The sequence below is a fragment of the Delphinus delphis genome, chromosome 3 (genome assembly GCF_949987515.2).
Source record: "Delphinus delphis chromosome 3, mDelDel1.2, whole genome shotgun sequence".
NCBI lineage: Eukaryota > Metazoa > Chordata > Mammalia > Artiodactyla > Delphinidae > Delphinus > Delphinus delphis.
Window position 1 is genome coordinate 58376041 of NC_082685.1, and position 25105 is coordinate 58401145.

The 25105-nt window shown below is 39.1% G+C and overlaps 1 protein-coding gene across 11 annotated transcripts in view; it reads left to right on the forward strand.

The window, feature by feature from the left end:
• Positions 1 to 25105, forward strand: part of FAM13B (family with sequence similarity 13 member B) — an 86973-nt gene that overhangs the window by 50782 nt on the left and 11086 nt on the right. For 7 of the 11 annotated variants that reach the window (XM_060008778.1, XM_060008780.1, XM_060008782.1 and 4 more), the window contains 6 exons: positions 16072 to 16136; positions 18580 to 18628; positions 19066 to 19213; positions 21960 to 22025; positions 23428 to 23638; positions 24274 to 24403. In XM_060008778.1, coding sequence (XP_059864761.1) covers positions 16072 to 16136; positions 18580 to 18628; positions 19066 to 19213; positions 21960 to 22025; positions 23428 to 23638; positions 24274 to 24403 — 669 coding nt within the window. The remainder of the gene's footprint in view (positions 1 to 16071; positions 16137 to 18579; positions 18629 to 19065; positions 19214 to 21959; positions 22026 to 23427; positions 23639 to 24273; positions 24404 to 25105) is intronic. The other 4 variants (XM_060008779.1, XM_060008786.1, XM_060008788.1 and 1 more) reach the window with 1 other exon arrangement.

Here is a 25105-nt window from a genome sequence, read left to right on the forward strand (position 1 = left end):
AGCATCTTTAGGATTCTCTCTGCATAGTATCATGTCATCTACAAACAGTGACAGCTTTACTTCTTCTTTTCCGATTTGGATTCCTTTTATTTCCTTTTCTTCTCTGATTGCTGTGGCTAAAACTTCCAAAACTATGTTGAATAAGAGTGGTGAAAATGGGCAACCTTGTCTTGTTCCTGATCTTAGTGGAAATGCTTTCAGTTTTTCACCATTGAGGACAATGTTGGCTGTGGGTTTGTCATATATGGCCTTTATTATGTTGAGGAAAGTTCCCTCTATGCCTACTTTCTGGAGGGTTTTTATCATAAATGGGTGTTGAATTTTGTCAAAAGCTTTCTCTGCATCTATTGAGATGACCATATGGTTTTTCTCCTTCGATTTGTTAATATGGTGTATCACATTGATTGATTTGTGTATATTGAAGAATCCTTGCATTACTGGAATAAACCCCACTTGATCATGGTGTATGATCCTTTTAATGTGCTGTTGGATTCTGTTGGCTAGTATTTTGTTGAGGAGTTTTGCATCTATGTTCATCAGTGATATTGGCTTGTAGTTTTCCTTCTTTGTGACATCCTTGTCTGGTTTTCATATCAGGGTGATGGTGGCCTCGTAGAATGAGTTTGGGAATGTTTCTCCCTCTGCTATACTTTGGAAGAGTTTGAGAAGGGTAGGTGTTAGCTCTTCTCTATGTGTTTGATAGAATTCGCCTGTGAAGCCATCTGATCCTGGGCTTTTGTTTGTTGGAAAATTTTTTAATCACAGTTTCAATTTCAGTGCTTGTGATTGGTCTGTTCATATTTTCTACTTCTTCCTGATTCAGTCTTGGCAGGTTGTGCATTTCTAAGAATTTGTCCATTTCTTCCAGATTGTCCATTTTATTGGCATAGAGCTGCTTGTAGTAATCTCTCATGATCTTTTGTATTTCTGCAGTGTCAGTTGTTACTTCTCCTTTTTCATTTCTAATTCTATTGATTTGAGTCTTCTCCCTTTTTTTCTTGATGAGTGTGGCTAATGGTTTATCTATTATGTTTATCTTCTCAAAGAACCAGCTTTTAGTTTTATTGATCTTTGCTATCGTTTCCTTTATTTCTTTTTCATATATTTCTGATCTGATTTTTATGATTTCTTTCCTTCTGCTAACTTTGGGGTTTTTTTGTTCTTCTTTCTCTAATTGCTTTAGGTGCAAGTTTAGGTTGTTTATTCGAGATGTTTCCTGTTTCTTAAGGTGGGCTTGTATTGCTATAAACTTCCCTCTTAGAACTGCTTTTGCTGCATCCCATAGGTTTTGGGTCATCGTGTCTCCATTGTCATTTGTTTCTAGATATTTTTTTATTTCCCCTTTGATTTCTTCAGTGATCACTTCGTTATTAAGTAGTGTATTGTTTAGCCTCCATGTGTTTGTATTTTTTACAGATCTTCTCCTGTAATTGATATCTAGTCTCATAGCGTTGTGGTCGGAAAAGATACTTGATACAATTTCAGTTTTGTTAAATTTGCCAAGGCTTGATTTGTGACCCAAGATATGATCTATCTTGGAGAATATTCCATGAGAACTTGAAAAAAATGTGTATTCTGTTATTTTTGGATGGAATGTCCTATAAATATCAATTAAGTCCGTCTTGTTTAATGTATCATTTAAAGCTTTTGTTTCCTTATTTATTTTCATTTTGGATGATCTGTCCATTGGTGAAAATGGGATGTTAAAGTCCCCTACTATGAATGTGTTACTGTCGATTTCCCCTTTTATGGCTGTTAGTATTTGCCTTATGTACGGAGGTGCTCCTATGTTGGGTGCATAAATATTTACAATTGTTATATCTTCTTCTTGGATCGATCCCTTGATCATTACGTAGTGTCCTTCTTTGTCTCTTCTAATAGTCTTTATTTTAAAGTCTATTTTGTCTGATATGAGAATTGCTACTCCAGCTTTCTTTTGGTTTCCATTTGCATGGAATATCTCTTTCCATCCCCTCACTTTCAGTCTGTATGTGTCTCTAGGTCTGAAGTGGGTCTCTTCTAGACAGCATATATATATGGGTCTTGTTTTTGTATCCATTCAGCCATTCTGTGTCTTTTGGTGGGAGCATTTAATCCATTTACATTTAAGGTAATTATCGATATGTATGTTCCTATTCCCATTTTCTTCATTGTTTTGGGTCTGTTATTGTAGGTCTTTTCCTTCTCTTGTGTTTCTTGCCTAGAGAAGATCCTTTAGCATTTGTTGTGAAGCTGGTTTGGTGGTGCTGAACTCTCTCAGCTTTTGCCTGTCTGTAAAGATTTTAATTTCTCCATCAAATATGAATGAGATCCTTGCTGGGTAGAGTAATCTTGGTTGTAGGTTTTTCTCTTTCATCACTTTAAATATGTCCTGCCAGTCCCTTCTGGCTTGCAGAGTTTCTGTTGAAAGATCAGCTGTTAACCTTATGGGGATTCCCTTGTGTGTTATTTGTTGTTTTTCCCTTGCTGCTTTTAATATGTTTTCTTTGTATTTAATTTTTGACAGTTTGATTAATATGTGTCTTGGCGTGTTTCTCCTTGGATTTATCCTGTATGGGACTCTCTGTGCTTCCTGGACTTGATTAAATATTTTCTTTCCAATATTAGGGACGTTTTCAACTATAATCTCTTCAAATATTTTCTCAGTCCCTTTCTTTTTCTCTTCTTCTTCTGGAACCCCTATAATTCAAATGTTGGTGCGTTTAATGTTGTCCCAGAGGTCTCTGAGACTGTCCTCAGTTCTTTTCATTCTTTTTTCTTTATTCCTCTCTGCAGTAGTTATTTCCACTATTTTATCTTCCAGGTCACTTATCCGTTCTTCTGCCTCAGTTATTCTGCTATTGATCCCTTCTAGAGTATTTTTAATTTCCTTTATTGTGTTGTTCATCGTTGCTTGTTTCCTCTTTAGTTCTTCTAGGTCCTTGTTAAATGTTTCTTGCATTTTCTCTATTCTTTTCCAAGATTTTGGATCATGTTTACTATCATTATTCTGAATTCTTTTTCAGGTAGATTGCCTATTTCCTCTTCATTTGTTAGGTCTGGTGGGTTTTTATCTTGCTCCTTCATCTGCTGTGTGTTTTTCTGTCTTCTCATTTTGCTTATCTTACTGTGTTTGGGGTTTCCTTTTTGCAGGCTGCAGGTTCGTAGTTCCCGTTGTTTTTGGTGTCTGTCCCTAGTGGCTAAAGTTGGTTCAGTGGGTTGTGTAGGCTTCCTGGTGGAGGGGACTAGTGCCTATGTTCTGGTGGATCAGGCTTGATCTTGTCTTTCTGGTGGGCAGGTCCACGTCTGGTGGTGTGTTTTGGGGTGTCTGTGGACTTATTATGATTTTAGGCAGCCTCTCTGCTAATGGGTGGGGTTGTGTTCCTGTCTTGCTAGTTGTTTGAAATAGGGTGTCCAGCACTGTAGCTTGCTGGTCGTTGAGTGAAGCTGGGGGCTGGTGTTGAGATGGATATCTCTGGGAGATTTTTGCCGTTGATATTACGTGGAGCTGGGAGGTCTCTTGTGGACCAGTGTCCTGAAGTTGGCTCTCCCACATCAGAGGCACAGCACTGACTCCTGGCTGCAGCACCAAGAGCCTTTCATCCACATGGCTCAGAATAAAAGGGAGAAAAAGTAGAAAGAAAGAAAGAGAGAGAGAAAGAGAAAGAGAGGAAGAGAGGAAGGGAGGGAGGGAGGGGGGAGGGAGGGAGGAAGGAAGGAAGAGGATAAAAGAAAAGAAAATAAAGTAAGGTAAAATAAAATAAAGTTATTAAAATAAAAAAATAATTATTAAAAAAAATTTTTTTAAAAAAGTAAAAACAGACAAAAAAACGGATGGATAGAACCCTAGGACAAATGGTGAAAGCAAAGCTATACAGACAAAATCTCACACAGAAGCATACACATACACACTCACAAAAAGAGGAAAAGGGGAAAAAATAATAAATCTTGCTCTCAAAGTCCACCTCCTCAATTTGGGATGATTCGTTGTCTATTCAGGTATTGCACAGATGCAGGGTACATCAAGTTGATTGTGGAGATTTAATCTGCTGCTCCTGAGGCTGCTGGGAGAGATTTCCCTTTCTCTTCTTTGTTCGCACAGCTCCTGGGGTTCAGCTTTGGATTTGGCCCCGCCTCGGCGTGTAGGTCGACTGAGGGTGTCTGTTCTTTGCTCAGACAGGACGGGGTTAAAGGAGCTGCTGATTCGGGGGCTCTGGCTCACTCAGGCCGGGGGGAGGGAGGGGTACGGAGTGCGGGGGTGCGGATCCTGCGGCGGCAGAGGCCAGCGTGACATTGCACCAGTCTGAGGCGCACCGTGCGTTCTCCCGGGGAAGTTGTCCCTGGATCCCGGGACCCTGGCAGTGGCGGGCTGCACAGTCTCCCCAGAAGGGAGGTGTGGATAGTGACTTATGCTTGCACACAGGATTCTTGGTGGTGGCAGCAGCAGCCTTAGCGTCTCATGACCATCTCTGGGGTCCGCGCTGTTAGCTGCGGCTCGCACCCGTCTCTGGAGCTCCTTTAAGCAGCGCTCTTAATCCACTCTCCTCGCGCACCAGGAAACGAAAAGGGAAGAAAAAGTCTCTTGCCTCTTCGGCAGGTCCAGACTTTTTCCCCCGGACTCCCTCCCGGCTAGCCGTGGTGCACTAACCTCCTGCAGGCTGTGTTCACGCCGCCAACCCCAGTCCTCTCCCTGCGCTCCGACTGAAGCCCGAGCCTCAGCTCCCAGCCCTGCCCGTCCCGGCGGGTGAGCAGACAAGCCTCTCGGGTTGGTGAGTGCTGATCGGCACCGATCCTCTGTGCGGGAATCTCTCCGCTTTGCCCTCTGCACCCCTGTTGCTGCGCTCTCCTCCGCGGCTCCAAAGCTTCCCCCCTCCGCCACCCACAGTCTCCGCCCACGAAAAGGCTTCTAGTGTGTGGAAACCTTTCCTCCTTCATGGCTCCCTCCCACTGGTGCAGGTCCTGTCCCTATTCTTTTGTCTCTGTTTTTTCTTTTGCCCTACCCAGGTACATGGGGAGCTTCTTGCCTTTTGGGAGGTCTGAGGTCTTCTGCCAGCGTTTAGTAGGTGTTCTGTAGGAGTTGTTCCACGTGTAGATGTATTTCTGATGTATCTGCAGGGAGGAAGGTGATCTCCGCATCTTACCCTTCCGCCATCTTCCCCTAGATCCTGTTCTTTTTTTTTTGCGGTACGCGGGCCTCTCACTGCTGTGGCGTCTCCCGTTGCGGAGCACAGGCTCCAGACACGCAGGCTCAGCGGCCATGGCTCACGGGCCCAGCTGCTCCGCGGCATGTGGGATCTTCTCAGACCGGGGCATGAACCCGTGTCCCCTGCATCGGCAGGCGGACTCTCAACCACTGCGCCACCAGGGAAGCCCTAGATCCTGTTCTTTTTAAAAGCCCTGTATGTCCCAGATTTTTTCCTGAAGAACATGAGATCTTTTCATAATTATGGAAAACCCATGAACATCATTTAAAAAGTAAATTTTCACTGTCACAATTTTTAGTAGTAACGTTGTTTTTAAAATAATTTCAATAAAAGTACAAAACAACCTTTTTCTAAGACATGTTTCAAAGTTTAGTTTTGTTAACACTTTTTATTCTTATTTTTAAAAAGTATTTATTTATTTGGCTATGCCAGGTCTTAATTGTGGCACACGGGATTTCATTGTGGCATGCGGGATCTTTAGTTGCAGCTTGTGAGCTCTTAGTTGTGGCATGTGGGATCTAGTTCCCTGACCAGGGATCGAACTCGGGCTCCTTGCGTTGGGAGCATGGAGTCTTAGCCATTGGACCACCAGGGAAGTCCCTTGTTAACACTTTTTAAGATAATATACTTAATGAATGAGGAAATTTTCTTCAGCATGTTTTCATTCTAAATCATAAGCTAACATACCTGTAATAAGGAATTTATAGAGATTTGTATTCTGGCTTTGCCTGTTAATAGCAGTGTGACTTTGACCAAGTTACCTAACTTCTCTGAGTTGTTCTTTGCTTTTCTTTATATAAGTGGGAGGTAATAACTCTGTTAGAGGATTGTTATAAATATCCAAAGAAGTAAAAGTATAAAGTTATTTTATAAGCTGGAGAACATTTTACAGAAGTTAAGCTGCTGTTGTTACTTTTACTGGACTTGTATTTTACTTGTGTATTAATATTCTTACTTCCACTGGTGTATTCGATTAATCTCTTTTCATCTATTCTTGGTTATTGCTTCTGTTGTTGTCTCTTTGCTCTTTCCTGGTTTATTGGTTTCTGCCTGTCTACTGGATCATTCCCATCAGTGTAGAATATTTTGGCTGTTACTTTTCCCATGTTTAGGAAAAAACCCTCTCTTGACCCTTCTTCCCACTCTAGCCACACCACCATTTTTCTGCTTTCCTTTATAATAAAATTACTTGAATGAATTGTCTGTGTCTGTTTAATTTCTCTTCTCACATTCTGGCTTGAATCCCCTCCAGGCAACCTTTACCCTTAACGTTCCTCTGAAACTGTTCTTGCAAATCACTAATTATGTCTTTTGCACATTTTACTTGACCTAAGAGCACAATTTGATTCAATTAATTATGCCTACTACCTGGATACATTTTCTTCACTTGGCTTTTAGGATATCGCACTCCTCTGGGGTTTTTTTTCTCCTTGACTGGCTGCTCTATCCCTTTGCTGATTGCTTTTCATGTTCTCAAATTTAGTATGGCCCAGGGCCCAGTTCTCAGGTCTCTATTTCATTCACTCGCTTGGTAATCTCATTTAGTCTAATGGTTTTAAATACCATACAGACAATGGAATACTGTTCAGCACTAAAAGGAAATGAGCTATCAAGCCACAAAGAAAATGTGGGGGAACCTTAAATGCACATTACTAAGTAAAAGAAGCCAATCTGAAAAGACTGGCTATGTGATTACAACTATGCTAAAGGCTCCCAGGTTTCTATCTCTAGTCCAGATCTCTCTCTTGAACTTTATAGATTCCTATACCCAGCTGTTGTACCCAACATTGAATATCTTATAAACATCTTAATATCTCATAAACATCATATAAACATTTTATATCCATCTTAACATGCACCAAACTGTACTTGTAATCTTGTTGACACATGTGTTCTTCCTTTTGTCTTTAAAATCTCAGTAAACGGCAGTTTTTCCTTCCACATGCATAGGCCAAAAGCCTTGGGTCGTCCTTGATTTCTTTTACTGCACATCTAGTCCGTTACAAAGACCTATTGATTGTACCTTCGAAGTTTGTATAGAATCTGACCATTTTTAATGTTTCCGTTGCCACCACACAGGTCCAATCATTTCACTTAGATTAATACAGCCTCCTAACTGATCTTTTCTTTTCCGCCCTATGGTTTGTTCTGAGCAGCAGCTAGAGTGATCCTTTTAAAATGAAAATTACATAATGTCAGTTCTCATCTCAGAACCTTCCAGTGCCATCTAGGTATAAAAATATAGCAATAGGCAGTAGGGAAACATGGACTGAGACAGTTCAGTCTTAAGGTGCTGTCTGGATTGCTGTTTGCCTAGATATCCCTATGGCTTGTTTCCTCATCTGATCCCGCAGATTTTTCCTCAATTTTACCTTCTCAGGCCAAACCTCATTACTCTGTATGTATGTATTAACAGGCCCTCTCACTGACCTGCCTCTATCCAGTCTCTGAACTTTTTGTCCTTCACTGTCTGCCCCTCTTACCCCTTAATAGTTCTGTCACCATTGCACATATCTATTGTTAGTTTGTTTCCCATCATTAGACTGTAAACTTCATGAGGGCTGAGATCTTCATCTGTTTTGTTTATTATTACATCCCCATTTATCTAGAACACATAGTATGTATTCATTAAGTATTTGTGGAATATATGACCAAACAAATAAATGTCACCTGGCAGATAGTAGGCAACTCAGTAGATTTGCTGAATGAAGTTGGTGTATTAGTTACTTTAAGAAAGCAGGAATTCTTTTTCTTTTTTAAGAGACTATTTTTAGAGGTGTTTTAGGTTTACAAACAAAATTGAGAGGGAGGTACAGAGATTTCCCATATGTTCCCTGCCCCCACATATGCATAGCCTCCCCCATTATCAACATCACTCACCAGAATGGTACATTTCTTACCAAGAGTGAACTTACACTGACATACCATAATCACTCAAAGTCTAGTTTACCTTAGGGTTCATTCTTGGTGTTGTCCATTTCATAGGTTTGGAAAAATATATAATATACCGGTTTTTTTAACTGTGCTCTGCCTGTTCATACCCCATCCCACCAGCAACCACTGATGTTTCTATTGTCTTTATAGTTTTGCCTTTTCCAGAATGTCATATAGTTGGAATCACATAGTATGTAGCTCCAGATTGTCTTCTTTTACTTAGTTATGTGCATTTAAGTTTCCTCTGTGTGTTTTTTGTGGCTTGATAGATCATTTCTTTTTAGTGCTGAACTGTATTCCATTGTCTGTATGTACCACAGTTTATTTCTCCATTTACCTACTGAAGGACGTCTTGGTTGCTTCCAAGTTTTGGCAATTATGAATAATGCTGGTATAAACATCTGTGTGCAGGTTTTTGTGTAGACTTAAGTTTTTAACTACTTTGGGTAAATACCAAGGAGCGCAATTGATGGATCATACAGTATGAATTTTGTAAGAAACTGCCAACTGTCTTCTGAAATGGCTGTACCAATTTGCATTCATACCAGCATTGTATTAGCGTACCTAATGCTCTCTAACCTCACCAGCATTTGGTGTTGTCAGTGTTCCAGATTTTGGCCATTCTGATAGGTAGGTAGTTGTATCTCATTGTTTTAATTTGCATTTCCCTGATGACATATGATGTGGGGGCATCTTTTCATATGCTTCTTTGCCATCTCCTGTATAAAGAAGTGTATCTTCTTTGGTGAGAAGTCTTTTTTTTTAATTGGGTTTTGTATTCTTGTTATTGAGTTTTAGTTCTTTCTTTCTTTTGGCTGTGCCTTGCCGCTTGCGGAATCTTAGTTCCCCAACCAGGGATCGAACCCCGGCCCCTGCAGTGAAAGTGCCAAGTCCTAACCTCTGGACCGCCAGGGAGTTCCCTGGTTGAGAAGTATTTTAAGGTCTTTGGCCCAGTCTTCAATTGGGTTGTTTCTTTTTTTTTTTGAGTTCTTGAATTTTATTTTATTTATTTTTTTATACAGCAGGTTCTTACTAGTCATCCATTTTATACATATTAGTGTATATATGTCAATCCCAATCTCTCAATTCATCCCACCCCCCCACCACCCACCGCTTTCCCCCCTTGGTGTCCATATGTTTATTCTCTACATCTGTGTCTCAAGGGTTGTTTCTTATTATTGAGTTTTAAGAGTTCTTTGCTTTTTTGTATAATAGTCCTTTATCAGGTGTGTCTTTTGCAAGTATTTTCTTCCAGTCTGTGGCTTGTCTTCTAATTCTCTTGATATCAGATTTTGCAGAGCAGAAGATTTTAATTTTAATGAAGTCCAGCTTATCAGTTACTTGTTTTATGGATTGTGTTTTTGGAGGTGTATCTAAAAAGGCATCACCATTCCCAAGGTCATCTAGGTTTTCTCCTGTGTTATATTCTAGGAGTTTTATAGTTTGTGTTTTACATTTAGGTCTATGATCCATTTTGAATTAATTTTTGTGAACGGTGTAAGATCTCTGCCTAGATCCATTTTTCTCCATGTGGGTGTCCATTTGTTCCAATTCCGTTCGTTGAAGAGACTATCATTGCTCCATTATATTGCCTTTGCTTTTTGGTCAAAGATCAGTTGGCTATACTTATGGGGGTCTATTTCTGGGACCTCTATTCTGTTGCATTGATCTCTTTGTCTATTCTTTCATCAGTACCACACTGTCTTGACTACTATTCCTTTATAATAAGTCTTGAAGTCAGGTAGTATCAGTCCTCCAACTTTGTACTTCTCCTTCAGTATTGTGTTGGCTGTTCTAGGTCTTTTACCTCCCCCAATAAAGATTAGAAGCAGTTTGTTAATATCCATAAACAACTTGCTGGGATTTTGATTGGGATTGCATTGAATCTGTACATCAAATTGGGAGGAACTGACATCTCGACAATATTGAGTGTTCAATCCATGAAAATGGGATATCTCTGTATTTATTTAGTTCTTCTTTGACTTGGTGCCTCAGAGTTCTGTAGTTTTTCTCATATAGATGTTTTTTAAAAAATTAATTAAAATTTTTTTGGCTGCTTTGGGTCTTTGTTGCTGTGTGCGGGCTTTCTCTAGTTGCAGCGAGCAAGCGCTACTCTTTGTTGTGGTGCGTGGGCTGCTCGTTGCGGTGGCGTCTCTTGTTGCAGAGCACAGGCTCTAGGTGCATGGGCTTCAGTGGTTGCAGAGCGCAGGCTCAGTAGTTGTGGCACGTCGGCCCTAGGGTGCTCGGGCTTCAGTAGTTGTGGCGTGTGGGCTCAGTAGTTGCAGTGCTCAGGCTCTAGGGTGCGTGGGCTTCAGTAGTTGTGGTGCATGGGCTCAGTAGTTGTGGCTCATGGGCTCTGGAGCGCAGGCTGAGTAGCTGCGGCGCATGGGCTTAGTTGCTCTGCGGCATGTGAGATCTTCCTGGACCAGGGCTCAAACCTGTGTCCCCTGCATTGGCAGGTGGATTCTTAACCACTGTACCACTAGGGAAGTCCCCCTCATATAAATGTTATACCCAAATATTTCACTTTTTTGGGTGCTAATGTAAATGGTATTGTGTTTTAATTTCAGAATGCAGTTGGTGTATAGAAAAGCAATTGACTTTTGTTTATTAACCTTGTATCCTGTGACCTAATAATCACTTATTAGTTCCAGGAGATTGTTTTTGTTAATGCTTTCAGATTTTCTACATTACGTAGACAATCATGTCATATGTGAACAAAGATAGTTTTATGTCTGCCTTCCCAATCTGCTAACCTTTTTTCCCTTCTCTTGCCTTACTGTATTAGCAAGGACTTCTAATACAGTGTTGAAAGGGAGTGGTGAGAGGGGACATCCTTGCCTTGTACCTGAACTCAGAAAGTTTATAGAGTTTCTCACCAATAAGTATGATGTTAGGTGTAGGTTTTTTGTAGACAGGCATTATCAAGTTGAAAAAGTCCCCTCTGTTCCTAGTTTACTAAGAGTTTTTATCATGAGTCAGTGTTAGATTTTGTCACATGCTTTTTCTGCATTTCTTGATAAGATCATGTGATTTTTCTTTTTCAGCCTATTGATGATAGCTTACATTATATGATTTTCAAATTCTGAACCAGCCTTACATACCTGGGATAGATCCTACTTGGTTGTTGTGTATAGTTCTTTTTAGTAGTTTTTTAGGTGCTTGATTAGCTAATATTCCTTTCTTTCTTTTTTTTTTTTTTGCGGTACGCGGGCCTCTCATTGTTGTGACCTCTCCCGTTGCGGAGCACAGGCTCCGGACGCGCAGGCTCAGCGGCCATGGCTCACGGGCCCAGCCGCTCCACGGCATGTGGGATCTTCCCGAACTGGGGCACGAACCCGTGTCTCCTGCATCGGCAGGCGGACTCTCAACCACTGCGCCACCAGGGAAGCCCTGATTAGCTAATATTTAGTTGAGGATTTTTGCATCTATATATTTTTTCTTTTTATTGGAGTATAGTTGCTTTACAATGTTGTGTTAGTTTCTGCTGTACAATGAAGTGAATCAGCTATATGTATACATATATTCCTTCACTTTGGACCTCCCTCCCACCTCTCCACCCCCATCCCCCCATTTAAGTCATCACAGAGCACTGAGCTATACAGCAGGTTCCCACTAGTTATCTATTTTATACATGGTAGTGTATATATGTCAATCCTAATCTCCCAATTCCCTCCCTGTGTCCACATCACAAGTCTGTTCTCTACGTCTGCATCTCTATTCCTGCCCTGCAATAGGTTCATCTGTACCATTTCTCTAGATTCCACATATATGTGTTAATATACGATATTTGTTTTGCTCTTCCTAACTTAATTCACTCTGTATGACAGACTCTAGGTCCATCCACATCTCTACAAATGACCCAATTTCGTTCCTTTTTATGGCTGAGTAATATTCCATTGTATATATGTACCACATCTTCTTTATGCATTCATCTGTTGTCGGACATTTAGGTTGCCTCCATGTCCTGGCTATTGTAAATAGTGCTGCAGTGAACATTTGGGTACATGTGTGTTTTTGAATTATGGTTTTCTCAGGATATATGCCCAGTAGTGGGATTGCTGGGTCATATGGTAGTTCTATTTTTAGTTTTTTAAGGAACCTCCATGCTGTTCTCCATAGTGGCTGTATTTACATTCCCACCAACAGTACAAGAGGGTTCCCTCTTCTCCACACCATCTCCAGCATTTATTTATATATTTATTTATTTTTTTGCAGTACGTGGGCCTCTCACTGTTGTGGCCTCTCCCCTTGCGGAGCACAGGCTCCGGATTCACAGGCTTAGCGGCCATGGCTCACAGGCCTAGCCGCTCCGCGGCATGTGGGATCTTCTCAGACCGGGGCACGAACCCGTGTCCCCTGCATCGGCAGGCGGACTCTCAACCACTGCGCCACCAGGGAAGCCCTTGCTGGAAGATCTTCATTCACAGTTTCAATTTCATTGCTTGTGATTGGTGTGTTCATATTTTCTCTTTCTTCCTGGTTCAGTCGTGGAAGGTTATACCTATCTAAGAATTTGTCCATTTCTTCCAAGTTGTCTCTTTTATTGGCATGGAGTTGCTTGTAGTAGTCTCTTAGGATACTTTGTATTTCTGTTGTAACTTCTCCTTTTTCATTTCTAACTTTATTGATTTGAGTCCTCCCCCTCTTTTTTTTTGCGGTACGCGGGCCTCTCACTGTTGTGGCCTCTCCCGTTGCGGAGCACAGGCTCCGGACATGCAGGCTCAGCGGCCATGGCTCACGGGTCTAGCCGCTCTGCGACATGTGGGACCTTCCCGGACCGGGGCACGAAGCCATGTCCCCTGCATCGGCAGGCAGACTCAACCACTGCGCCACCAGGGAAGCCCCTCCCTCTTTTTCTTGATGAGTCTGGCTAATGGTTTGCAAATTTTATTTATCTTCTCAAAGAACCAGCTTTTAGTTTTATTGATGTTTGCTATTGTTTTCTTTGTTTCTGTTTCATTTATTTCTGCCCTGATCTTTATGATTTCTTTCCTTCTGCTAACTTTGGGTTTTGTTTGTTCTTCTTTCTCTATTTCCTTTAGGTATAAGGTTAGATTGTTTATTTGAGATTTTTCTTGTTTCTTGAGGTAGGCTTGTATAGCTATAAACTTCCCTCTTAGAACTGCTTTTGCTGCATCCCATAGGTTTTGGATTGTCGTGTTTTCATTGTCATTTGTCTCTAGGTATTTTTTGATTTCCTCTTTGATTTCTTCAGTAATCTCTTGGTTGTTTAGTAACGTATTGTTTAGCCTTCATGTGTTTGTGTTTTTTTACGTTTTTTTCCCTGTAATTCATTTCTGATCTCATAGCATTGTAGTCAGAAAAGATGCTTGATATGATTTCAATTTTCTTAAATTTACTGAGGCTTGATTTGTGACCCAAGATGTGATCTATCCTGGAGAATGTTCCGTGTGCACTTGAGAAGAAAGTGTAGTCTGCCGTTTTTGGATGGAATGTCCTATAAATATCAATTAAATCTATCTGGTCTATTGTGTCATTTAAAGCTTCTGTTTCCTTATTTATTTTCATTTTGGATGATCTGTCCATTGGTGTAAGTGAGGTGTTAAAGTCCCCCACTATTATTGTGTTACTGTTGATTTCCTGTTATATAGCTGTTAGCAGTTGCCTTATGTATTGAGGTGTTCCTATGTTGGGTGCATATATATTTATAATTGTTATATCTTCTTCTTGGATTAATCCCTTGATCATTATGTAGTGTCCTTCCTTGTCTCTTGTAACATTCTTTATTTTAAAGTCTATTTTATCTGATATGTGTATTGCTACTCCAGCTTTCTTTTGATTTCCATTTTCATGGAATATCTTTTTCCATCCCCTCACTTTCAGTCTGTATGTGTCCCTAGGTCTGAAGTGGGTCTCTTGTAGACAGCATATATACAGGTCTTGTTTTTGTATCCATTCAGCAAGCCTGTTTTCGTTGGAGCATTTAATCCATTCACATTTAAGGTAATTATCGATATGTATGTTCCTATTATCATTTTCTTAATTGTTTTGGTTTTGTTTTTGTAGGTCCTTTTCTTCTCTTGTGTTTCCCACTTAGAGAAGTTCCTTTAGCATTTGTTGTAGAGCTGGTTTGGTGGTGCTGAATTCTCTTAGCTTGTGCTTGTCTGTAAAGCTTTTGATTTCTCCATCGAATCTGAATGAGATCCTTGCCCGGTAGAGTAATCTTGGTTGTAGGTTCTTCCCTTTCATCACTTTAAGTATATCATGCAACTTCCTTCTCGTTTGTAGAGTTCCTGCTGAGAAATCAGCTGTTAACCTTATGGGTGTTCCCTTGTATGTTATTTGTCGTTTTTCCCTTGCTGCTTTCAATAATTTTTCTTTGTCTTTAATTTTTGCCAATTTGATTACTATGTTTCTTGGCATGTTTCTCCTTGGGTTTATCCTGTATGGAACTCTCTGCGCTTCCTGGACTTGGGTGGCTATTTCCTTTCCCGTGTTAGGGAAGTTTTCAACTATAATCTCTTCAAATATTTTCCGGGTCCTTTCTCTCTCTCTTCTCTTTCTGGGACCCCTATAATGTGAATGTTGTTGCATTTAATGTTGTCCCAGAGGTCTCTTAGGCTGTCTTCATTTCTTTTCATTCTTTTTTCTTTATTCTGTTCCGCAGCAGTGAATTCCACCATTCTGTCTTCCAGGTCACTTATCTGTTCTTCTGCCTCAGTTATTCTGCTATTGATTCCTTCTAGTGTATTTTTCATTGCAGTTATTGTATTGTGCATCTCTGTTTGTTTGTTCTTTAATTTTTCTAAGTCTTTGTTAAGCATTTCTTGCATCTTCTCGATCTTTGCCTCCATTCTTTTTCCAGGGTCCTGGATCATCTTCACTATCATTATTCTGAATTCTTTTTCTCAAAGGTTGCCTATCTCCACTTCATTTAGTTGTTTTTCTGGGGTTTTATCTTGTTCCTTCATCTGGTACATAGTCCTCTGCCTTTTCATCTTGTCTATCTTTCTGTGAATGTGGTTTTTGTTCCACAGGCTGCAAGATTGTAGTGCTTCTTACTTCTGCTCAAAAGCAGCTATTTTTAAAAATAGTTAATTTGAGGCACAGCATTGTTATACATATCTACAAATCTGGTTAATGTCTGTCTGACTTAACAGAAGTCAGCTGGATTCTCATACCTGCTTCTGCATTCTCTCTGTTCTATAGGTTCTTTTGTTTCTAGTGCATGAGGCCAGTTTAGCTTCACAGAGATATCTAGTTGGAAAAGAGAGAAGTATTTTAATAGCTCCTTACAGACTGTCTTTCATATTAAACAAAACTGCACAAGTGGTAGTTTCTTAAGAAGAATCTAAGAAGATCAAAGCTTTTGTTGATTTCAGAGGTGATCATCAAAGACACTAAAAAGTTTACATAGTTTGAAGTAATGCACAAGACATTTGTATTAGACTTGGGAGGTATTTATTTTAAGGGAGGAATAAGCATGGGATGATGTCACTAAGCCCATTGGAAAATGCAGGAGCCTTCTCATGTGTTTCTGAGGTTCAGAGGTGTTATTTCAATTATATGTAATAAAGGGATCTGGTGAACTACATGACTCCTCTGTTACCTGCTAGGAAGTTAACCAACCTGTATGTTCATGGCTGAGGAGAAAGAGAAGTAGCAGACCATCATTTTCAGAGGAGAGAATTCTAAGGAAGGAAAAAGAATGTGATAGTAGTAGCAGTACCTATTGCCCACTGGGGTAGCAAGAAATGCAGGGTCCTCATTTTATACACACACACGCAAACACACATAAGACTCAGGTTTTGAGGAAGATAAATTACTCTCTGTAAAAAGAGATGCTAACATCTATAGACTATTATAAGTAGTAGTTAAAGAGGGGCATTTGACTAACTTATAATCTAATATCCTAATTTAGATCGGAAACTTCGTCTCATATGTAAGTGATGGGAACTCCATTAATACGGTGGTGTGTTCTTTTTGTCAGACTGTAGGTATACTGTTAGAGCCATGCAGTGATCATGGTGATGGTGAAGATGGCTGTCTTGAGAGGTAAGCATTTTCTCTTGTTGTTGCTAATTAATTATTCATTTTGAGAATTGGAGTTCTTTACAGATTCTGGGGTGAATGTTTTAGATGAAGCTATCCATTATAACATACATTTTAGATGATCTAAAAAACCAAATGTTTTGTTTTGATGGTAAGTATAAAGCATATTAAATGTCCATAAATATTGAAAGTAGATGCAGGTTCAGACAGACATTAGTTATAACTTGGAAAACGTTCAGAAGGAAGAACACAGCCTTCTTGGAGACACTTAAAACTTTCAGCTGATTTGTAGAACAATTTGGGAGTTTATTGATATTTTGAATACATTTCAGTGAGTTAATTCATAGTCTTGGAACTATGGATAGCTAACTGAAAGTTTGTAACATAGTTGCATCAACAAATATGTAGGGATGTTTTTGTTCCCCTTCTAACTACTCCTCCATGTGTCCCAGTACAGTCCTATGCAGTTGGTGCTTGTTTATGTCCTTGGCCAGCAGTAATGGAAGGGGGATCCCTGAGGCAATGAGTATTTCAGCCATATGTAGTCCCCATAGTTACTCGATACATAAAGTCCCTTTAAACAGAAGCTTTCTAGAATGTTTTAAAGTAGGTTGTGGGTGTCGTTACTCTTCTTATGATTCTTTAAGACATTGCTAAGAAGTGTGTTATAATTTTCTTCAGAATGATGATTCGATATTCTAAAAACACATTAGTAATGAAGTTGGAGACTAGATTGTAAATACTGAGAAGTCCCATACAGCATTACTAATTTGGTGATAGCCTGTTGGCAGGGGTAAACCTGCATTAATGCCATTGTCTCTCTTAATTGTGGGTAGGAAACCTGTTCTCTGAGGGCACGTAAATTCTTTGGAGCCATGTCTCTGGAGCGTCCCCATACTCTGAAGGTCCACAGATTTCCTGCTTACAGCAGTTCCTTGTGCTTCCTTTCAGGAGGCAGGAATGATCTTCTTCCAGCCCAGGGAATATTGGAGCTATGGGCTGAAGATAAAAGATTAACAGCATTAACAGGCATCCCCAGAATGATGACATCTGGATTTGGTAGAACAATAAGGATCCATTTAGTGAGGACTCAATCTTTTCAAGAAAGCTCTTTCCCCTTCAACTTATGTATAGGTTAGCAAACTTGTTTTTAGACCCAAAGATTTCCTTGGTTAAGTGGATTACATTTTGCATGTTTAACACTCAATGTTTCTCAAATTTAGGTGATTAGGTCTTTTAGTCTGTTAGGGTAGAATTTAGCTCATCCCCCCATTTGCTCCCACTCTAAGCAAAAGAGGGCTTTTGCTTCCCAGGGAATTTAGTTTGTTTCTCATGCTCAGCAAGAATCCATATTTAGATCAAGACCTGTCTTCTTGCAGTTCTTTTATGCACACTCTTTTATGGCAGGGTAGGAGCAGCACCAGTGAGTATCTTTGTAAATTGCCACAGTGTCTTTGGGGAGGAGAACTTTCCCGCAGTCGGCATATTGATAACCTACTGTGATACTAGATACTGTGTTGACTGGTCAAATAGGTAGAGATCATTTGTGACAGCTTGCTTTAACACTTGTTCTAGATGGGGGTTAGTTTTTATGGGGGAATAAGAAGTGAATTGAGATTTTATAAATTTCCTTTTTACATGTTACCATTATGTTTTTAGGAAGGAGAGGTTTAGAAGTAGTAACCTTGTTTTGATTGTAATAGAATACCATCAGATTTAAAATATAGGTACATAGGGCTTCCCTGGTGGCGCAGTGGTTGAGAGTCCGCCTGCCGATGCAGGGGACACGGGTTCGTGCTCCGGTCCGGGAAGATCCCACATGCCACGGAGCGGCTGGGCCCGTGAGCCATGGCCGCTGAGCCTGCGTGCCCGGAGCCTGTGTTCCGCAATGGGAGAGGCCACAACAGTGAGAGGCCCGCGTACCGCAAAAAAAAAAAAAAAAAAAAAAAAAATATATATATATATATATATATATATATATATATATATATATATATATATATATACACACACATAGCTATACCTTTAAGAAGTCTTTAAAAAGGAAAAAAGTGTCCCAGAGTGGGAGAGAATAAAGTTATTTGGTTAAAACTAATATTTATTTTTATAAAATCTTTTCCATTATATATTCAGTTCTTTTGGCTTTTATTTATTGTGGATTATATTTTTCCTTTTAAAGTGTTTTTCTTTTGGGGTAGTGGCTGTGTAAAGGGGTGGTAAATGTTACTTAATTTTTCTACACCTGAACTGATTCTGTGGATCTTTTCAGTAGTGTGTGATTTTCAGATAATAAGGCTCCAAAGAATGGGCATATGTCCAGTTGTTGTTTTATGCTCTCACCCTGTAAATCCTAACTGTATGAGGAAGAGAGGAATCTAGGTAAGAAATATGCAATGACAGGAACCAATTTATTCTTAAAAGACTAATAACTTCACTTGATTTTTAGGAAAGAATGTTTGTCATTTGACAGTGATAAATTGTCACACTTCATTCTGGTAAGAATTATTTTTCTCTTATGGTTCTTAAAAGTTCGACTAGGTTTAATCTACCAGTTATTGTATCTGACCTTTAACTCTTGGGTTTAATAGGTTGAAATGTAAATACTCTTACCAAATGTTTTACAGTTAAGCAGCAACTTGATTTGCCACTTTAGTTTTTTTGTTTGTTTTTGTGTTATTTGCCACTTTTGGTTACAAGAAACTTAGTTATGAAAACAGTTTTCTCAATTTGGGATCCAAACTTTGTGTTCCAGTAAGATGTATTATAAAACTGCACATTTGTATTTGAAAATAGTTTGAATGGTGGGAGTGGGACAGTTAACTGTAGGCACAGTAAACTAATGAAGACTACACAAGGATATATGCTGGTTGTCTTTAAGCTGGGTGTGAAAAGCTTCTTTGTTGTGAAATGTATTCTTTATTTTAAAATACAGGATTCTAGTAGCAAGATATGTGATTTGAATGCCAACACTGAATCAGAAGTGCCAGGAGGTCAAAGTGTTGGTGTTCAAGGGGAGGCAGCATGTGTCCAAATTCCACATTTAGATCTGAAGAATGTTTCTGACGGTGATAAATGGGAAGGTAATTTTACCCACACACATTATTTTCCTGATAATGTTATTTGTAACTGAAATTACCCAAGGCAGTAATGAGATTACTGCCCTTTTCTTAGCAACATTATTCATTCTTATTTGATTCATGTAAGAGTGAGTGACTATTTTTACTCAAATGCACTAATGAAATTATGGGGCAACTATCTCATTTGAACTAGAAGTTCTTATTTTATCCATTAGCTCTGAAGATGGATGTTTACTGATGAAAAAAATAAAATCAAGGATAGGATTTTGTTAATTGTTAAACCAGGTGCTGTCTCCCAGTTTTTGAAAGTCTGGTATGTTAGGGCTTGGGGATCTCACCACTTTAAACAGAGGGCTTATATATAGCTACCTTTTCTTTATAATCATCAGGAATACATTAAAAAAGAAATTGTCTTCAAGGTTATTTGTAAGCACATATTGTACTGTATCCCTGTATCTCTGTATTAGGTTATGAAGGTATGGGAGCAGGGTCCTAACAAATTTTACAAAGGAGAGAAATTTTAATTTTAATTTAAAAAGGCAAGCCACATGGGTATATGTATTTGTCAAAACTCAGCAGATATATACTTAAGACTTGCGTTTCATTGTATGTAAGGTTTTTTTTAATCAAAAGAAGCAAAAAGTATAAATAAATACTGAACTTCAGTGAATGATTTGCATGCAGAAGTGTTTATGGGGAAGTATACAGGTATCTACAGTTTACTTTGAAATCCATGAAGAAAATAAGATGGTTAATGGAATGGGAATGTTATAAAGCAAGTATAGTAAAATGTTAATGGTAGAATCTAGGTGATTGGTATATAGAAGTCCACTTTAAAATTCTCTCAACTTTGCTGTGTGTTTGTAAACTTTCAAATAAAATGTTGCGGTTGGGAGTGGAAGTAAGAAGCAAATTTGGATCCAGGAGGCCTCTGGATCATACACCTTCCTATGTAAAGAGACAAGGAGACCACTCAGAAATCTTAAAGTTGTATATTTGTTCACTTGGATGAAGATCCCTTGGTAATCTCACCTTTGGCAAGTTAGCCAGTGACATACAGTAGCAATAACAAGACGAATTGCAATGCCAATACCACGGACTCCTTTTGCCACCTCAAGTCTATGTACCTGATCACAGTAGGAGCATTTTTATTTATTTATTTTTAAGGTATAGCCAATTTTCTAAAAGCCCCAAACAAATCATTGTGCCAATCTTTATTGCTGTCTTTCCTCCTCCCCCTCCTACCCCTTTTTTGGTCTAGGTGTTTGGCATGCCTAATGGCATATTATGTGTCTTAACTTAGACTAAATCAGGAAGTTGTCTTCCATTTACTTTGTTCTGGGTTATTCAGGATGTTTGGAATTTATGAAGATGCTCCCCAGAGTTAGGGATACGTTAGCATTCTGGTGGCAGTGAAGATCAGATGTCCATTTTAGTTATTTATCCTGGCATGGTCACTGAAAAGGAGTGGTGGTCAATAGAGCATCCCTTGAGCTGTAGTAGGAAAAGAGTCTGTGAAAGATAAAGCTGGGATTCTGACAGAGGATTTAATCCTTCTTTTTGGAGGATGCAGATAAATAGCCCTTTACAATCTTTGTCCTAAGGGTTCTGATCTTAAGTTTTAAGCATAGAAGACCATTTGTTTTCCATTGTCTGAGGAGATAGGACATTCTCTGTCCAGCTTCAGCTTTCTGGAGGCTTCCCCAAAGAGACCATCCCCTGATGGTAGGCTCTCTTTTGTTGCTTTGTCAGAATCCATCCTTTACAACTTGTGGTGGTAGGGAAAGTAGGTCACTATGTACTCCTGATCCCTGATTTTCAGTGTCTGAACTGCCCTGTTAGCTACCTGGCTGTGACAAGTCCTCGTAGACCTCCTTCTGGCTCCTCCAGGAGTAAGGGTCAGTGACTTTCAGAGAGCCAAGAGCAGTAGACATCTGAGTAAACTTCTCAGTCATGAACTCTGCATGTGCTTGGGAGAGTAGCTATTAGCAGACCATGTTCTTTCCAACTGTGCCCCATAATACAGAGACTGATTTTCTACAACTGGGAGTCAAGATATTCTAAATAATAGTCTTCCTTAAGAGACCAAATTACTTTAGACCCTACATACCTTGGAATCAGAGACATACCCCATTTGAAATGACTCTTAATAGAGAAGTAGGGTGACTTCAAATGGAGGACCACCTCACTCTTCCTAAGTATGTGGGTTTTGTTTTTTTGTATTGTTCAAATGGTAGTCCGCAGAATGCAGTTAGCAAGCAGGTAGCACATGTCTGCCACCAGTATGCATTTGTAGCAGCCATCCAAAGATCTTGGTTTTTAATGGAAGTAGACAACATCTTTACTTCAGATTCTTTCCTGCTGACTCTTGAATGAAATACAGTAGGATCTTTTCAAAGAGCAAACTAAAGGAAATATTTTTCTGTCAAATCATTTATACTGAAAAGTTTCAACAGTACCTGATTAAGTTTCCATTTCTTCAGTTTTATGTTTGAGTTTTAATAGAACAGCACTACTTTGATTTTTTTTTTTTTGCCTTGCTTGCTGAAACAGAAATGTATGTTTGTGTTTGTTTTTAAAGTTTGGTTAGTAGTAATTTCTTTGAATAAAGTTTTTGAGCAGAATGCCTAACTGGTTTTAGGGAAATGTTTTTGGTATCTTTGGCTTTGTGTTAGTTATGTGTATGGTTTGTTCTGACTGTGCTGTGTGTTCACTTTAGTATTTTTTGCCATTTTTTCCATTTTATTAGCGTCATGCCCTATCACTTTTCCCCTCATTGATTTCAAAACAATGCATCTGCAGAGAGATGGGGAGGGTAAGTATGGTTCGCCATAGTTTAGCTTTTTGCCTTTTTATGGTTCACTTTGTTTGCCTTTTTATTAGCCCTTCTCCTGCTGTCCCCATATATTAGGAAAACTATTCTGGGTTAAAGATGATACCCAGAAAATATTGTTTTTGTTAGTTCCTTCTTTTCTTAAAACAGGAGATTTCTCATAAAATGTTTATTACCAGTTACTTATTTTCTGGGAAGCAGGTACAAGGGTTGTTTTGAAAATCACTTTATTGCTGGGTTTATTATGGGATTGCACGCTTAGTACTCAATTTTTAGTTATCAGATTGATCTGGGCTTTAAAAACTAAATTAATTATGTTATTACCCTGAAAAAAAGTAATGCTTTAAATTGCTAATGCATAAAGTTAAACTAAATTAGTAGCAATGCGTAGGTATTGTGTGAAGAAAAAGAAAACATCATTCTTGATTTCTGACACTGTCAAGCCATTTTTGCATCCAGAAATACTTAACTATTTTTTGCTTTTAAAAGCCACAGTATCAACGTTTTACGCTGTAGTTATAAAGTTAACGTGTAGATGGAAAAGTCCCAATCCCCACCCTGAATCCAGTGATACTTGAAGATAATTTTGTATTTGGAGTATATTTGTGGATTGTGTGTTTATCTATATGTGTTCTGTATGTAATCAAACCTTATTTGTGCAAAGACATCAAATATCTTAACATGGCTTCATTTGAGAACATACAGGATAACTCCAATAAAATAGATGTGCTTAAGAGGGAGTAGTGCTTTTAAATTTTGTCTTGGTCATACTTTGGGGTGTTTAATTATTAAAATATGTATTATACACAGGAATCCTGTAGCAGAAAATAATCACCACAGTTTAATGTTAGAGGCCAGGTACTGTCAGATGAGTTAGCTGCTTTTGTTTGGGAAGGTTAGAATTCTTTCGGAGTCCAAGAACTCCATTTGGTAAGTGTTCTGAATAGCATGGGGAATAGCTTCCAGTTCTTAACACAGTAATTTTACAGTGAGGGATGATTTATTCACCTGGCAGCATTTGGCTAAGTTAAATTCCTAACTGATGACTGTTAAGTGTTTACTGTTTATAAAAGAAGACTTTTCCCTACTTGAAAAATAACATTTTAATTTTAAAGAGCTTGACAGTGTCCCTTCTTACTTTGTGACTGGGTTCAGAAATTTAAAGTGTAACTCCTTATGTGAAATTAGAACTCTGAGCTGAAAAATGAAGCTCAGACAATTTTAAACTATATTAGGCTTTATGAAGACCCTAGTAACCCATAATTATTATATGAACCACTACATAATGATAAAGGTTTAAAGAATATATAGCTGATATTGCGTGACTTTTTTTCCATGTGGAACCAAGAGACCCATGGTACTATTCTTTGTGTTTGTTTTGCAGAGCCATTTCCTGCTTTTAAGTCTTGGCAGGAAGACTCTGAGTCTGGAGAAGCTCAACTCTCTCCACAAGCTGGAAGAATGAATCATCATCCTCTGGAAGAGGACTGTCCTCCAGTATTATCACACCGGAGTTTAGATTTTGGGCAAAGCCAGCGTTTCCTACATGATCCAGAAACATTGGATTCCTCATCCAAAGCACTTTCTTTTGCTAGGTATATGACTTTTATGTTCTTATGGGAGGTGAATCCTATCACATACCCAGGTCCTTTGAGAGATTTTAATCCTCCAGACCTGCAGTTGAGAGCTTTCTCCCCTATTTCATGAAGCATGCTTTTGTAATTTTTTATTTTGGCTGCCCCTAAATTCTGAGTTCACTGAGGTATTTTGGGGGCTTGCTGTCCAATAAGACATCTTTCCATGGTGTTTTTATTCACTTGTGACTGAAATGTAGAACTCTGGAAGGGAAGCTGCAAGTGGAGCTCACCAATCCTAGATGTTTTTATAATCAAAACTTAAAATTGATCCTGAAAGTTAGAACCTTTCCTTTGCAGTTTGAACACCAAAAGAGCTCTGAGCTGCTAGATGTCTTTGTTTCTCTTCTGCCTTTGCCCAGACAACTTTTGAATGATTCCCAATTGTTTTCATTGCTACTTGTGTTAGCTAATTTTGTGGTCTCTAACATAGTTTAAGTTTCTTTTTACTACCTGTCCTTTAGTGTTAGGGACTTAATTTCACTTTAAAAATATACTTCTTGGTAATAGTATCATGTTTTATCAGGATAATAAGAGAGATGGTGTCGATAACTTAAAGATTTAACTAACAGTATTTGCCTCTTGTTTTAATTCAGGACTCGAAGATCATCTTTTAGTTCAAAAGATGAAAAAAGAGAAGACAGAACACCATACCACTTAGTCAAGAAACTTCAGAAAAAAATCAGACAATTTGAGGAACAGTTTGAAAGGGAAAGAAATAGCAAGGTAAGTTTGTAGCATTGTCCACTGTGAGGTAGATCTGTTGGAACTTGGAGACTAATGCTCTCCAAGAAAGTCCTCCATCTCTTTCCTGCGAGAGAGAACGAATCTAAGATGCCCAGAGAAATAGTGATCATGTAGATCTGAGATTATATAGGTCCTTAGCCTTCTGATTCCAGACCAGTATTCTTGCCATTGCACCATTGCATTTTTATATTTCTATTGGAAAACAGCTTGTAGAATTCTTAAAGCAAATACTTTACATTGACAAATCACGTTAATGCTGTGCTCTCTGAAAAACCACAGGTAGCCAGGGGATGTGGGGGTGGAGGGATGAGATATTTAATAATTAGAACATGTGAAGTGGAAAAAGCCCTATACTTGGAGTCGGAAGACCCATATTCAAATCTGGCTTCTGCCAGTTGATAGGCCCTCCTCCAAGAGAGCTTTACTTAATATCTTGCCCTGTCTACTTAAAATAAGATGAAATGAGGATTGAGTGAAATCTCTGCCAGGAGAACTATAAAATACTATCTGGGCATAAATTAAAATAACCATTGGGACTTCCTGGCAGTCCAGTTGTTAAGACTCCACGCTTCCACTGCAGTGGGCATAGGTTCAATCCCTGGTCGGGGAACTAAGATCCTGCATGCCGTGCGGCATGGCAAAAAAAACAAAAAACAAAAACCATTGCTTACCCACAAAGGT